Source organism: Ceratotherium simum, chromosome 9 (assembly GCF_057802395.1).
Source record: "Ceratotherium simum simum isolate JZ-2026a chromosome 9, ASM5780239v1, whole genome shotgun sequence".
Taxonomy (NCBI): Eukaryota; Metazoa; Chordata; class Mammalia; order Perissodactyla; family Rhinocerotidae; genus Ceratotherium; species Ceratotherium simum.
Window position 1 is genome coordinate 57,752,658 of NC_141908.1, and position 17,015 is coordinate 57,769,672.

Genomic DNA, 17,015 nt, shown 5'->3' on the forward strand with positions numbered 1-17,015 from the left:
CAATCCATTCATCTATTCTCCCCATATTAGCCAAAGAGATCTTTTCTAAACACACTGTGTCACACACACACACGAAACGGCTTCCCATTGCCTTAGAATAAAGAACAGACCCCTTAAGATGATTTACCAGTCCTGGTGTCTATCTTCCCTTTCAGATTTTCTCAATCCCTCTACCCTTCATCCCTAACTTCTTTAAATACTTCACACATGCTATATTCCCTCCTGCCCTGGAACTTTTCACTGTGTCTTCTGCTAGGGACATCATTCTCCTCAACCTCCTTCTTCTCCATCTTTATTCTACTCATCTTCAGGTCTTAGTCAATTGTCAGTTCCTCAAAGGACAAATCAAACTGGACCAAATTCCTCCTATGAAGTGTTCTTATAGCACAATCTTCATTCACAGCTCTTATCACAGCTACAGATTTACATTTATGTGTTGTGCTAGTCGATTAATGTCTGTCTTTGCCGCTAGGCTCCGATGCAGTATGAGGAGAGGGACCATGGCTGTATCTCTAGCACTTAACATAGTGACTGGCACAGGGGAGATGTTCAATAATTTTTGTAGAATACCTGAATGAGATCAAATATATTAAAAGAAGAAGAAGAATTAGGAGAGCCATAGATGCTAGGGATCAGCAGTCTTCCAGAGATGTAAAAAAGAAATGTTGAGAAGACTTGGGGTTTTATGATGGGTAAGTGATGGAAACAAGAGCCAAGTTACCAGGTTGAGAAGTGGGAAGGTAATGATGAAGTGAAGTCAACAAGACAGGACAATCTTTGAGACCTTTGTTGTTAGAAGAAGAAAAAAGGATAAAATATCAGCAGAGCTGAATATATTGCTTTTTTTTAGGATGGGGTAAACTGTGAAGAATACCCAGAGAGTAAGTACCTTACCAAGCATCACACTACTAGAAATGGACGAACCAGCGCTAAAAGCCACATATTCTGATTAGTAGCTCAGTTCTTTCCACTATACTGTGGCACTCTACTTCAGCATTAACATTTGGCAGTTAACTACACAGCAATTATTAGGCTGCAGTAGTTGGGCCAGTTGTCTTTTTTATCTGACACCGTTTTGTGAGAGCTGGAAGAGAGAATGAGATCAATGAAGACACTGTAAAGAGTATCTTCATTTGTAGTGAAAAGGAAAGAATTTGAAGTAGTTTATGCCACATGACCTAGATCTGTCCAAAAAGTATTAGATGGTTTATCAGCTCGGTGTGGAAGGTGTGATTATGTGCACTGGGCAATTTTATTGGGAGTCAAAAATGCAAAGAAACAAAGAACAAAACCAACCACGGAGTTGAACCAGGACAGAGGATGGGATAATTCAAATAGGATAAGAAAAGTCAGAGAGACCATTAAAATTAGAGTAAATCTCTTAAAGAAATGGAAGCAAACATGAACAAGATGTGGGGGCAGGGGTAGAAAAAAACCTATCTGTCTAGAACAAGTTCTTATGTGGAAGCGAAAGAAAGAACTTGAAAATGAGGTGAAGACAGGTTATAGAGAGCCTTGCTTATCAAACTGAAGAGTTGTAACTTGTATAGCCTTAATGTAATAATCAGTATGACTGATTCTCCATATGCAGGTATGTATTTCCTTTGCATTGAAGAGCTTATTATGATATTGTGAACAGTTACACACACACATACATGAAGGATGGGCAGGTGGCAGGATTTCCACATAGTATTTCTTTTCTTTCTTTCCATAACTAGCTCTTACACACTAGACTTTTCAAGTGAGAGAGGAAAGCACAACTTTAGGTGCTCAGGGTATTGCAGACTGACAGTTGGTTAGGCCAACCTATTCTGGTCACTATAAAATATGTGTAATTAGCCAAAATTTGCAATTTTTTCATGGTTTTCTGTTTCAACTTCTGCCAAGATCCTTTAATGATTACCACAGTACCACCAGGCATGCAGCCTCCTGAGCCAAAGTTAACTGGTAAGATGCATCCAGACTATAATCAGTCTGTTATCTGCTCCCACAATGGTCATTAAAGTGGATAAATTGTTCCCTCAGTTATGTCTGTCAGTTCCTTTTTTTCTTCTTCTGTCAGTTTCTTACATCTTACTTTTTTACTGCTTATGTTTTCCTAGCTATTTATTCCATCAGTTGATCATATAAAGTGTTATATTTTTCTTCAGGGGTAAACAGTCTAGATATATCACAACCTTCAAGAAATACAAAATCTCTACAGTGCATTTATTTTAAAGATTGTATTTTTCTGCATATACAAAACCCTACTTACTGACATAATACCTTGTATTATAGTAGATATTTAATAAGTTTTTATTGTTCAGTTGTTTTGATTGTCATTATATCTAAAAAAGTAATATTATAGTACATTTTATACTTATACCTATATAATTTTCCATAATTATTAAGTATAAATAACAAATTCCATATGGATAAATGAGGGATACATGTACACAAGGTTAAGTGAATTTATAGCTTGCTAAACAATCTTTCCAAGTGAGTATTTTCCAAAAAGTATCAAGATCACAGTCTTAGCTTTGAGATCATGGGTTATATTTCTTCCTAATACATTTTTAAATATTCCAAATGTTCCTCAGTGGGATGATGTTTCTTAAACTCATTCATGGGCATTTTCAAGTATACACAAAAGTAGAGAGCATAATATAATGGACCCCAATGAACCTATATTTCAGCTACATTTAAAATATATATAACATCTAAGAAAAAGGAAGTAATAACATGGTTGTTCCTTTGAGGAAGCTTCTTAGATAATAAGTTCATTTTAAGAAGGCCATTGGAACTGGAGGGTGCAATTGTGATCCTTCAGAGCTTAGAATCACTTTTCTCCTCTTCAATGTCCCTATAGTGCCTTGCTTATTGCTCAAGTTTGCATCATTCTACCATATCTTACATCAGAATTAAATACAAATAACACTCAACAAACATACTTTGGGTTGGATGCTATTCTAAGTCCTGGAGATTCCGAGCTGTACTAATCCCTGTCCTCCAGAGTCTCACAGTCTGGTGATGGAGACAAACAAGGAAATAAATTATTACCACACAGTGTGCTGGATGGTGTAACAGAGGGACCCACAGGAAGCACAGAGGGAATTCACCAATAAATGTGTACATGCCCCATCAAATTGTAGGCTCCCTGAGGACAAGGGCCATGTACTCCCCTGACACAGACTCTGGGTTTCTCACCTGGTATGGGTTCAGAAAATACTGTTTAATTATGTGTTGTTGAATTGAGGCCAACCAGGCTGGTAAGCAGTCTGGAAAAAAAAGGACTTTGACTAACTAGGCATGTTTCACCCAAAGGAGAGAAGACTGGAGAAGACATGTTATTCAACTATTTCAAAGATTGTCATGTGGAGGAGGGAAAAATCTTATTCTGTAACATTCCACAGAGCAGAAACTTCGACCCATTCATCCTGGTTCTGATCTCCTCAATGTTACAGAATAAGTTTCTTACATGCAACATAGCCTTAGCATTGCTGAATAAGGAAAAAGCATAGGTGAAGCTAATTGAAATAAAGTGAATATTAGGGATAAGTTTGATTACGGTTTTTCCAGTTACATTATTAACCTTTGTCATCCTAATATTCACATTTTGTGCTACTCGCTGATCAATGTCTCAGAATCTTATTGGAACTGCTAGCCACACATATAGATGTATTTTATTTCCTTAAATTTAAAGATAATAGAGATTGCTCTGATCTGAATGTATGTGTCCCCCTACAATTCATATGCTGAAATCCTAATGCCCAGTGTGATGGTATTAGGAGGTGGGCCTTTGGGAGGTGCTTAGGTCATGAATGTGGAGCCCTCGTGAATGGGATTGGTGTTCTTATAAGAGACCTCACAGAGCTCCCTAACCCCTTCCGCCGTGTGAGGATACAATGAGAAGTCTGCAATCTGGAAGAGGGCCCTCACCCGACCATGCTGGCACCCTGATCTCGGACTTCCAGCCTCTAGAACAGTAGGAAATAAATTTCTGTTGTTTGTAATCCACCCAGTCTGTGGTATTTTGTTATTGCAGCCTGAAGAGATTAAGACAGATATGAAGTCCTTAACTGAAAATCAGAATTTTGTCCTTGAATACGCATTTCAAATCAGTTAATCTTAACCATATCCCACTGAATTAGTTGGTTAATAAATTTCATCTACTCCCATTTTATGAGAACAAAGCCGTTGAAATCACCATTGGACATATGAATTGCAACTCAGATATCCTGACCAGAGTCCTCCAGAATCCCTGTGCTTCAAGTATAACATAGAGGGGCACAAAAATGTCACAATCAACATGCCATCAGGATGGAAGAATATTTTGTCATCACAAATATAAACCATGATTCCTGTCTTCAGCTAGCATTTTTATCCCTCTCTTTAGGTTAAAAGGAGGTCTGGTGGACTCTTGAAGGCTGTACCCCTGAAAGGCAGGACATTGGTACCACTGTCAGCTGGATGCCAGGGCACTGCAGCCTAAATCCTCCAAACAAAAGAGCATGTGCCCCATGTAAACTGGCTCCCTGTGCCACAGATCCTAGCAACTTTGAAGGAGCCAACAAAAACAACAATAACAAAACAGCATTAAGGCTACTCTCCCCCTTCCAGCTCCACCCTGAAATATTTACGGAAAAGTCTCTAATTTCGCAACCCCCCAATCCCTCTGGAAAATGCTTTCATTTGATTTTCTCAGTGCTGAGTCTCTTCAACAAAAGCATCGGTCACTCAGGTTTCCAGAGGTAAAATTGCTGTGCGATGATCATGTTGGTTGGATGAAGATTGAATTGAGACCATAGAACCCATGTCAGTGACCTGGACTCGATTCATTTTCCAGTATCCTAAGAGGAATCTCACGAGATTCTGTTTCTCCCCTTTGGACCCAACTAGATTGCTGCTGCTACATAAAAATGGGCAGGCCACTGCTTTAATGATGATACTTTTGATGCTGTTTATAATTCCTGCTAGTGAAAGGTCCTGTATAACAGTAATCAGTTAAAATTGTGTGTGTATATGTGGTAGGATCTCATAAAAATTTACACAGGAAAGACTGAGTCTTTAATCTTTGAGTTTTGGAAAAGTAATGGCCTATTATCCAGAGTCCTTTGGAAAGTGATACAAACACAAAATCTATTTGTGGCTTTAAAAACACCTTTTTGCCCGTGTCCAGCATGATCAGGCTTGTGGAGCTAGAAGCCGAGCTAGAACTGTGACAAATGAGTGCAGGAAGCCACCCACTCATATCCAGTTCTATTTGGCAGTAGTAATTAGAACACATTAGGAAGAAAAGAAGTGATTGTTCCTGTCTATATATCTAACCTGCTTCCACAGAAAAAGATTACAGTAAATAGCTACTCTTTCACCAATGCCTTCCCAACTACAGTCCTGCCCACCCCTAATTGTGGTGGAAAAGGTCTAGTGTGTAAATTGTTGGTTAACAACTAGACTATCTTTATAGTTGTTCAAAAGGAGTTGAAAATCATTTTGTATCGTGTTTTATTAGATTTTTATCTGGAAAAAGTTCACTACTCTTTTTTTTTTTTTTACTTTAGTAGTGAAAGAGGCATTTTCCTTATCCAGAGCTGTTATTTAAAGGCTGACCTTCATTTATTAACCCTTAGAAAGAACATTCACTGGATTCAACCGTTTATTCAACCAAGAACTACTTCTTGAGGATCCATCATGTGCCGGCATTGCTAGAGGCCGAGGACACGAGGACGAGCACGGCGGAAATGGCCCCTGTCCTCAGGAGCTAGAATCCAGCGGACTGAACAACTGAACCTCCTAGCGGCTCTTCCTCTGCCATCCCCTTAGAATCATTGGCAGCTACCTCTTTCTTGCAGAAGATGACCAAAAATAAAGCTTTATCTAAGCTTTCTGGGAACAAGTTGAGGTATACATAGACATAAATTAAAAATACACCGTCAGGGCCGGCCCCGTGGCTCAGCGGTTAAGTGCGTGCGCTCTGCTAATGGCAACCTGGGTTGGGATCCCGGGCGCGCACCGACGCACCGCTTCTCCGGCCACGCTGAGGCCGCGTCCCACATACAGCAACTAGAAGGATGTGCAGCTATGACATACAACTATCTACTGGGGCTTTGGGGGGAAAAATAAATAAATAAATAAATAAATAAATAAATAAATAAAATCTTTAAAAAAAAAAGGCTTTAAAAATACACCGTCATACATGAGCATTCTCATATTGACATCCTTTAAAACCTTTCAAAGCTTGGGTAAACGTATTTCTTGCCTTTGGTGTGATGTTCATGAAGCTGAAGCAGTGATTTCAAGGACTCAGCACTGTCAAACTCCTGAGTGTTCTGAAGGAAATCCTCAGCTTGGTCTATCTTAATGGCAAACTACAACAGAAATACAGTGGAAAGACATTTAAAAAATAAAAGTCAATGTGCCACATTTAGTTATTTGTAGATGCTTTTCATAAATTAATGGCCCAGCTGACTGTAGGTGTGTTTGTGTGTTTGTGTGGTGATGTGTGTCTTTGTGTGAGCATGTGCTGGCTTAGGGTGCTTGTGTGAGGTTGTGCGTTTACACGCAGTCAATTTACAAAGTGCCAAGGTAAGAATTTTCTTCTTGTTCCTTTGTATTCCTTTCATGCCTGGAAATATGTCATGTATGCTAAAATAAACCAACTCATTTACTGTTCAAATGTCTGTTAAAATTTTCAACTAAAATTATTGTCTCCTATGTAATTAATACAGCCACTTTCAATATTCTAAGGCAGTTTGTCAAAGAATAACTAGAAATTTTTCTAAGAGAAACCAATAAAAGTTTGGCCAACCAGTAACCCACATAATTATAAGTAAATTTAACTTAAGAACCATTTGGAGAGAAAGATGAAATACAATTTATTTTTCCTCTATGATTAGACCTAGAACTGAAAAATGCAAATTTCAGAATAATACATAGTCTAATCCCATTTCTACACTTGATCTTAGCCAGGAAGCCAAGAAGCAATGTCCAATCCCACTTCTTATACAAAGCAAAAATATATCTATTTGTACAGATAGTGTTCGGAAAAGATACACACCAAAGGGTTATAATTATGAGAAGGAATGGGATTAGGGATAGGTGAGGGGAGGTGAACTTTTAGCTTTTAGATTTATAATTTGTAATATTGTTTGCATTTTTATCAATGATTTTATGCATTTATATAAATAAAAATGACCTTAGATTCAGCAGGAATAAAAAATGGCAAATTTCTCCTCTGTTTCAAGAATAAAAGGAACAGGAACTTGACACCCTAAACGGTGAGGAATATGACTGGTCTCTCTTTTTGTGTTTCTCCATGGAGGAAGTATGAAAGGGAGATGCTTAAAGTGATGTTAAAATTCTCAGGGGAATAATCTTAGAAACAAATTTTAGAAGAGGGCAAAACATATTTGGTTATGCTAGTACAGTATATCCATAGTGGTAAACAAATAGTTTGTTTTAGCACTAAGGTTCAAAGGTAATTATTACGGTTTACAAGAGCATTTTATCAACATATTCAGTTTTGGATCAGGTATAGAATAAACTCATAAAGGCAAAATATCAGTGAGAAAGACACAAAAGCCTATCACAGTTTTTGTCTTCTTTTTCAAGTTTTCTCCTATCATCTTTGAATTTAGTAATTTTTAATTCTTACGTATCTGTTTGATTAACACATCCTACTGTATTTTTATTATGACAACAGCCACATAAAATCCAGTTATATGGAATGATGAGAGAGAGAGAGACTGATGTCCCCTTTGGAAATGCAGAGAAGGCCTCCACCATCCTGATAGAACAACCTGATGGACACCAACCATTGTCACTTACGGACAGTCTTCCTGAACTATAGCACAGTTTTTGAGAAGAGAATAACCTACCTAATGGCTAAGTCTGTGAGCCTGAAACCATCTTGTAATAACTATCAACCATGCAATTAGAAGTCGGTTTGTATTTCTCAAGAACCCCCACATGCACATAGTTCAATAAGGGGACCCTACCCACACATCATTTACAACTCTAACTCATTCCATTTCTAATACATAATTTTAAGGACATTCCTTGAAGAGAAACTGCAAAGAGAGGAAAAAAAAAAAAAAACCCTGCTAGGTGATTTGATTCTTCCCTGTAGAACATTACAAAAAGTTTTAAAGTCTCTGTATAACTTATATGTATATTTTAACATGTTATTTGAAATTTTAAAAAAAAAACCAACAAACAAATAATGCTTTACTCAGAAAAAGATTCCCTAAAGTTTTGTTAACATTTATCTTATGGATATTTTCTTTTGTCTACTTTTCTTCTTTCTGTAGCTTGTATGGGACAGAAGTGGCACCAGGAGGAGACTTTCCAAAGACCCTATTCTTAATTTCACCCTCATCTTTTTTTTTTTAAATCACTAACGTAAATTGCTTTGGCATACACAAGGGGCAAGGAAGATTATGTAGGAGTTTGCCTTCAGCTAAGTATGAAGTGGTCCTCGAAATTGGAAGCAGGATAATACAGGGAACAATTTGTCTTTTCACTAAGAATCAGAGTGCTGGGTTGAGTTATGAGTTGACTTGGTAATTCCTTTTATTTCATGAATATCTGGAAGTAATTTCTCATCATAGAGAAAATCAGCTAGCATTAACACTACTACCCACTGAGAAACAAATATTGGGCCTAATGTTCGAAAAAAGATAATTTTTTGATCTCAAACAAGCTGAATTTCAAGAGCAGTTGACATCTATACCCCACGTATTAGGATGAAATGAATCAGATGTATCTATAATTTGACCCTGTAGATGTATTTCACCTAGTTTATTTCTTTTCCAGAAAGAAAATTGTGCATGGAACTCTTTCCCAAGATGATCTGTAAAATGAATAGTGAGTTGGACTTTAGCGTCCAAATTGTAGAAAACAAACCTTGAAAGTTACAATAAGGTTTTTGCTCCCTCTTTTCACTTTTAAACGAGTTCACGATGCATGAGATTGTCTGCCTCAATTTTCATGTTCTATTACTAATCTGTTTTCCTTCATTATTTTGGATTTAAGTCCTGAATTTTCAGTTTGGAAATGTCATGTTTTTCAAAGCTAGTGCTTTATCATAATGAAGCAGTGCTCTCACATCAAAATGAATGTACTGCCACTTGACAGAGAAGTTAAAAGCGAAATTTCCAATAACTGTCTTACACCAAATATAACACTTCTTTTGATAATGTTCTTTGAGTCTCACATTTTGAAATTGGGAACCTCAAAAAAAATCATAGAATTCAAGAAAAATCATAGGCCCAGAACTTTTTCCTTCCCTTATATTTTAATGAGTTCAAACTGTGGAATCTCAACTATACGTCTTAGGAAAGTGCTCTATAAAATGCTGTGCTGACAAGCCAAACATTCTATGGACTATTCTGCAATTGCCTTTTCATGAGCAGCAGAAGATATTCTATCCTCCAACTTTTAGTCAACAAGAACACTTTAGACTAATGTTTCATAATAATCCCATAATCAGAGATAATTGTTTAATCTAGTAATTGTATTAGTATCTTCTAAAGAGGGAAATAAATCACAATGATTTATGCGTAAGACTTCCCATTTTTACTTAATATTTTACTTAATTTCAATTAACTGTATTTAGTTTTTATTTAAAGGCCTACATTTAAAATATTAACAATTTTATTTTTTGACAATCGAAAATTAAATATATTGTGTGGCTGGCCTGGTGGTGAAGCCGTTAAGTGCACGCACTCCGCTTCCGCAGCCCAGGGTTCTCAGGTTCGAGTCCCAGGTTCGGATCCCAGGTGCGCATGGAAGCACCGCTTGTCAAGCCATGCTGTGGCGGCGTCCCATATAAAGTAGGGGAAGATGGGCACAGATGTTAGCCCAAGGCCAGTCTTCCCCAGCAAAAAGAGGAGGATGTGGGCCGGCTCCGTGGCTTAGCGGTTGGGTGCGCGTGCTCTGATGCTGGCGGCCCGGGTTCGGATCCCGGGCGCGCCCCGGGGCACCGCTTCTCCGTCCAACCCGAGGCCGAGTCCCACGTACAGCAACTAGAAGGATGTGAACCTACGACATGCAACTATCTACTGGGGCTTTGGGGGGAAAAAATGAATAAATAAAATCTTTAAAAAAAAAAAAAAAAAAAAAAAAAAAGAGGAGGATGTTAGCTCAGGGCTAACCTTCCTCACAAAAAAAAAAATTAAATGTATTGAATTTATCTTGTTTATTCTGCTATTTTTTTAACTGATTGCAATGGCTGTTTGTGGAAATAAAACATTTTCAGGAGTGCTATTCATTTTCTCTGATGTGGAGAAGGGAGAACTTTTTTTAAACACAAACCTCCAAGGCATTTTCAAAAAATTCAGAAGTCAACCTGAGGAGCTCCCTTCTTCTTTCAAGCATGGAGACCAGGGCTGCCCATGCTTCACCCAGGGTGTCGGCCATCGCATCGTACACCTGACTTTGATCCTTGTTCTCTTCAGCTGTCTTGTCTGCTTCCTGCAAGAGTTCCCATACCCGATCTTCCAAAGCCTAAGTCCAGGAAAGAAAGAGTGTAAGGCAGAATGTCACTCAGTGTAAGAGCACGAGATCACATTTAAAACACTCAGATATTTGAGTTGTATGTGTCTAGGAAAGTCTAGAAGACAATTCATAAACACAAACTGCTATGCAGGCAGGCAGATCAAGCAGGCAAGAGGGTGTGGTGGAGATTGTGGTCAACTATGGAGCATGGCCAGGCTAAAGGCATTCACGTTTAAGCATTGTTCAAACACTGTAGAGATTTATCAAAGGTACAGGTCTACGTTCCCAAGGATATAGAATGTCATGCTGACTTCACATTTCAAAAACAAGAAAACTAACTGGAACACATCCAGAGGTAGTAATCAAGAAAAAGAAAAATGTGAGAAATGAATCCAGTAAAACTTACTGTTTATTCTAAATAATTGCTACTGTAAATATGCTTGTGAAGCTTAATGTAAATGTTAAGAATAAGTTCTTGAAAGAGAATATTCATAATGTAAAAATTAGAATATCTGTAACTAACATTACAGATTGTCTGAACAAAACACAGAAGATGAAGGGGAACATGCACTTAGATAACTGTGTCATTTGGGGATAGGAGGAGGGTCCCACAGATTCTGTTTCATTTGTGCAGTTGGCACCAAAATAACAGCACAACTTTAAACAATACAATAGACTAAAAATAATATGAATAAATTATAAAGTCTCAGAAAAGGAGACTAAAAATGTGATAAAGCAAAATACAATAAAGAAAACAAACTAAATAAGAGCACATTTATTAAGATACACACACACAAAAAAAAATAATGGTAGGAATATGATTAAATATCAGTTAACACAAAAAAAGTGGATGAGATAAATTTTTCAATTAAAAGACAAACATTATCAGATTAAATTAAAACTATTCAACTAATTTATATTTGCTAGAGTCATCCCTAAACTAAAAAGACATAACTTTTGAAAATAAAGAGATGAGATATATCAGGCCAAGACAAACAAAAAGAAAAGAAGACTAGCAAAATTAATCTAAGACAAATTCAAAATCAAAACAACAATCATTCAGATTAAAAAATGGTATTTTATATTAATAAATAGTACAATATACAGTAAAGGTAAGGCACTCATAACATTTACATTTGTACCATTGAAATATTAAGTAGATAAACCCAGTTGGACCACAATGCAATAAAAGTATAAATAACAACAAAAGCCCAGAAAATAAACAAATCTCTTAAAAAGTTTAAGAAAATACTTTAGGCCGGCCCCGTGGCTTGGTGGTTAAGTGCACGCGCTCCGATGGTGGTGACCCGGGTTCGGATCCCGGGCGTGCACCGAGGCACCACTTCTCCGTCCATCCTGAGGCCGAGTCCCACATACAGCAACTAGAAGGATGTGCAGCTATGACATACAACTATCTACTGGGGCTTTGGGGGGAAAAAATAAATAAATAAAATCTTTAAAAAAAAAAAAGAAAATACTTTAAAGAGTAATGCTTGGATCAAATAGAGAATAAAAACTACAATTGCAGATTGTTTATAAAAAAATAATAATGAGACCACTACATTTAAAAACCTAAGATATACAGCTAATTTTATGCTCAGATAAAATTCATAGTGCTAGACAACTTTGTTTTTAAATAAAGGAAAAATTAATTAATTAAACATTCAAGTCTAAATTATAGGAAAAATAAAATTAAACAAAAATTAAAGAAGATTAACTGATTACATACAAAATCAGAAATTAACAAATTAGAAAAAAACATAAGAATTGATTTTTTAAAAACTTGGTTCATTGAAAAGGCAAATGAAATATAAAAATATCTGACAGATGTCAATGAAAATAACAAAGTAGATATCTCCGACAGTTTATCCCTTTGTAAAACATCAAAAAAAGCAAGCAAAACTGTCTTAATCAACTTTGTGAGAACTCTGGAAAATAATCAAAGGATAGCAATCAAGTGAACACTGAAGCAAGAAAAAGCCAACTTAAAAATGGTAGGAAAACTTTAAGCTGTTTTTACTAGCCCTTGCCAACTTGCTCCTGGGTTTAGCAGAAACCACCAGTGTGGATTAAAAATAAGACCCAATATATATTGTCTACAAGAAACCCACTTTAAATATAAAGGCATAGATAGATTAAAAGTAAATGGATGGAGAAAAATATACCATGCTAACACTAATCTAAAGAAAACTGGAGTCGCTATATTAAATACGGACAGAGTATATTTCAGAGCAAAGAATACATGAGGGATTAAGGTGGGCATTCTATAATGATAAAGGGGTCAATCTCCTAGAAGACATAACAATCCTAAACACATATGCACCTAACAACTGGGCATCAAAATACGTGAGGCAAAAACTGATAGAACTGCAAGAATAGACAAATCTACTATTACAGGTAGAGATTTCAATGCCTCTCTTTCAATAATTGATGTATCTAGCAGGCAGAAAATTATTAAGATATAGTTGAACAGAACAGCACCATAAATCAACTGGATATGATTGACACACATAGACTACTACATCCCACAACGGCAGAATACACATTCTTCTCAAGCTCACATGGAACATTCACCAAGATAGACCATATCCTGGGCCATAAAACAAACCTTAACAAATTTAAAAGAATAGAAATCATATAAAATATGCTCTCAGAACCATTGGAATTGAAATAGAAATCAATAACAGAAAAACAGTTAAAAATTCCAAAACATTTGGAGATTAAACAATACACTTCTAAATAAAACCTGGGTCAAAGAAGAAGTTTCAAGAGAAATTTTAAAATATTTTGAATTAAATCAGAATGAAAATATAACATCAAAATTTGTGGGATACAGCAAAAGCAGTGCTTAGAGGAAAATTTATAGCATTGAATACATATATATAAAAAGTGGAAAGATCTAAAATCTATACTCTGAGCTTCTACTTTAGGAAATGAGACAAAGAAGAGTAAATTAAACAAAAAGTAAGCAGAAGAAAAGAAATAATAAAAATTAGAGCAAAAATCAATGAAATGAAAACAATAAAGTAAATTATTGAAATCAAAAGCTAGTTCTAAGATCAATAAAATTGATAAACCTCTAGCCAACCTAATCAAGAAAAAAAAAAAAACAGAAACAAATCACTAACATCAAAAATGAAAGAGGTGGGGCCGGCCCTGTGGCCTAATAGTTAAGTTCAGTGTGCTCCATGTCAGCCGCCCGGGTTCGGTTACCAGGTGCAGACGTACACCACACGTCAGCAGCCACATTGTGGCAGTGACCCACATGAAAAATAGAGGAAGATTGGCACAGATGTTAGCTCAGGGCCAATCTTCCACAAGAAAAAAAAATGAAAGAGGGACCATAGCTACTGATCACGTGGACATTAAAAGGATAATAAAAGAACACTATAAACAACTCTATGCCTACAACTTTGATAACTTAGATGAAATGGACAAATTCCTTGAAAGACATAATCTACCAAAACTCGCACAAGGAGAAATAGGTAATCTGAATAGGCCTATATCTATTAAATAAATTAAATCAATAATGAATAACCTTCCAAACGAGAAAGCACTAGGGCCAGATGGTTTCACTGGTGAATTCTACTAGACATTTAAAGAAGAAATGATACTAGAGCTAATAAACAAATTCGGCAGAGTTGCAGTGTACAAAAACTAAAACTATAAAATATTTAGAAGAAAACATAGGGGTAAATCTTCATCATCTTAAATTTGGCAATGGTTTTTTAGATATGATATCAGAAGTATAAGCAACAACAACAACAAAAGATGGAAAAATTAGACTTCATAAAAATTAAGAACTTTTGTGCACCAAAAGACATTATCAAAGAAATGAAAAGAAAACCTATAGAATGGAAGAAAATATTTACAAATCATATATCTGATAAGGGTCTAGTATCCAGAATATATAAAGAACTCTTCCAACTTAATAAAAAGACAAACAACACAACCATAAAACAGGCAAAGGACTTGAAAAGGCTTTTCTCCAAAGAAGATATACAAATGACAAACAAGTACATGAAAAGATGCTCAACATCATTAGTCATTCGGGAAATGCAAATCAAAACCACAATGAGATACCACTTCACACCCATTAGGATGGCTATAAATGTTTTCAAAAACAGAAAATAACAAGTGTTGGCAAGGATGTGGAGAAATTGGAATCCACGTACATTGCTGGTGGGAATGCAAAATGGTGCAGCCACTGTAGAAAACATGTTGGCATTTCCTCATAGAATTACCATATGACCCAGCAATTACACTCCTAGGAATATATCCAAGGGAAATAAAAATATACATCCACATAAAAACATGTACATGAGTATCATAGCAGCACTATTCACAACAGCCAAAAGGTAGAAACAACCCAAGTATCCACCAACTGATGAATGGATGAACAAAATGTGCTACAGCTATACAATGGAATATTATTTAGCCATAAGGAATGAAATACTGAAGCATCATATAACATGAGTGGGACCTCTAAAACATTATGCTCAGTAAGAGAAGTCAGACACAAAGGCACATAATGTATGATTCCGCTTATATGAAATATCCGGAATAGGTAAATCCAGAGAGACAGACAGTAGATTGTTGGTTGTCAGAGGCTGGGAAGAGGGGGAATATGGAATCACTGCTTAATGGGTACGGGGTCTTCTTTTGACGTGATGGAAATGTTTTGGAACTAGACAAGACGTGGTGGTTGCACGGTACCTCTGAATTGTACACTTTTAAATGGTTGGTTTTATGTTATACGAGTTTCACCTACATAAGAAAAATTCTTAAAAATTTCTGACAGATTTAAAAAGGAATGAAATGATATACAAATAAAAAAATATATAATATTAAGATTAAGAGGCTGTAAATGCATATCGCAAGTTTTGGGTTTTCTTTTAGGTATAAAAGAAATATTTCTGTCAATAAATTTGAAAACTGGGATAAAATGGAAAATTTCCTAAAAAACATGTTAACAAAATTGTTCTAAGAAAATCTTATCATTATCCTCCTCATCATCACTATCATTACTACCATCACCACAGCGTATATTGGATAATTTCTCAAGAAAATATTGCCCCAAAAGGTACCAATCCCAGTGACTTTTCACTTTGTTTTTTTGTCTTGCTTCATTTTAAGGCAAATTCCAGCAACCTTCAGGAAACAGAAACAGACATACTATGCTACTTAACCTGCTTCCAACATTAAAAAAAAAATCATTCTAATTCATTTAAAAATGCTAGCATGATTCAGATATCAAAACTTAACAAGACAGTATCAAAAATTATAGACCAATCTTATTTATATTATTCTAAATAAAATGTAATCAGATTAAATACCACAGTATATTATAGTATAATACACACACAACTATATGCGTTTGTCAAAACTCAATAAGCTGTACACTTAGAAAAGAGTGAATTTTACTGTACATAAATTATATCTCAATAAAATTGACTAAAAAAAAGAATACACCACAACCAAGTAGAGTTTAGTCTCAAAGACCAAGGTTGGTTTAATATTAGCAAATTAAATTAGTAATTTAATAGATTTAAGAAAACTTACAGACACTGAAAAGATCTTGGGAAAAATTCAGCATTCATTCTGATTAAAATTTATCTTGAGAGAAAAAAAAGGATATTTTCTCAATGAAAAAGAATAGTTATTTGATACCGAGAGCATCTTCCTCACTGGTCAAAATTAGAGTCATTCAAGAATCCGTTCCCCCTCATTAAATATTGCTTTGGAATTGTCAGTCCATGTCATAAGTTAAGAAAACAGGTGATATGATTGCTTATCTAGTGTTCCCAAGAAAATCAACTAAAAAAGTAAATAACTAATTTTAAAGTTCAATAAATAGGCTAATTACAAGATTACTAAGAATCAGTAAGAATCACTAAAGAGTTGTCAATAATTTAAAAGCAACTTTATGGGCCGGCTCCGTGGCTTAGCGGTTAAGTGTGCGCGCTCTGATGCTGGCGGCCCGGGTTCGGATCCCGGGAGCGCCCCGAGGCACCACTTCTCCGTCCAACGTGAGGCCGAGTCCCACGTACAGCAACTAGAAGGATGTGCAGCTATGACATGCAACTATCTGCTGGGGCTTTGGGGGGAAAAAACTGAATAAATAAAATCTTTAAAAGCAACTTTATTGAAGCTATAGTTTGCATGTAATAAAATGTACCCATTTCATGTATTTCTCGCAGAATTTTGACAAATGTATACGTCTAAGGAAGCATCACCATAGTAAGATATTGAGAGAACAATTCCATCACCCCAAAACTTGACTTGCAGCCCTTTCCACTCAACCCTGCCCACTTAAGCCCCGGGTTGCAGCCGATCTGCTTTCTGTCACCTTAGATTAGATTTGCCTTTTCTGGAGTTTCACATAAATGATATGGCACAGTGTATAATCCTTTGTGTCTGGTTTCTTTCACTCAGTGTAAGGTTTTTGAGATTCACCCATGCTCTTGCATGTATCCTTTTTACTGTGGGGTAATATTTCACTAAATAAATATATCACAATTTGTTTACCTAGTTAAATG

At 36.0% G+C, this 17,015-nt stretch overlaps 1 protein-coding gene across 1 annotated transcript in view; it reads right to left on the minus strand.

The window, feature by feature from the left end:
• CCDC141 (coiled-coil domain containing 141) overlaps window positions 1-17,015 on the minus strand; it is a 183,350-nt gene that overhangs the window by 123,961 nt on the left and 42,374 nt on the right. Inside the window, exons 3-4 of the mRNA XM_087434957.1 lie at window positions 10,294-10,485; window positions 6,239-6,347 (exon numbers count right to left, since the gene is read on the minus strand). Of these exons, the coding sequence (XP_087291083.1) occupies window positions 6,239-6,347; window positions 10,294-10,485 (301 nt within the window). The remainder of the gene's footprint in view (window positions 1-6,238; window positions 6,348-10,293; window positions 10,486-17,015) is intronic.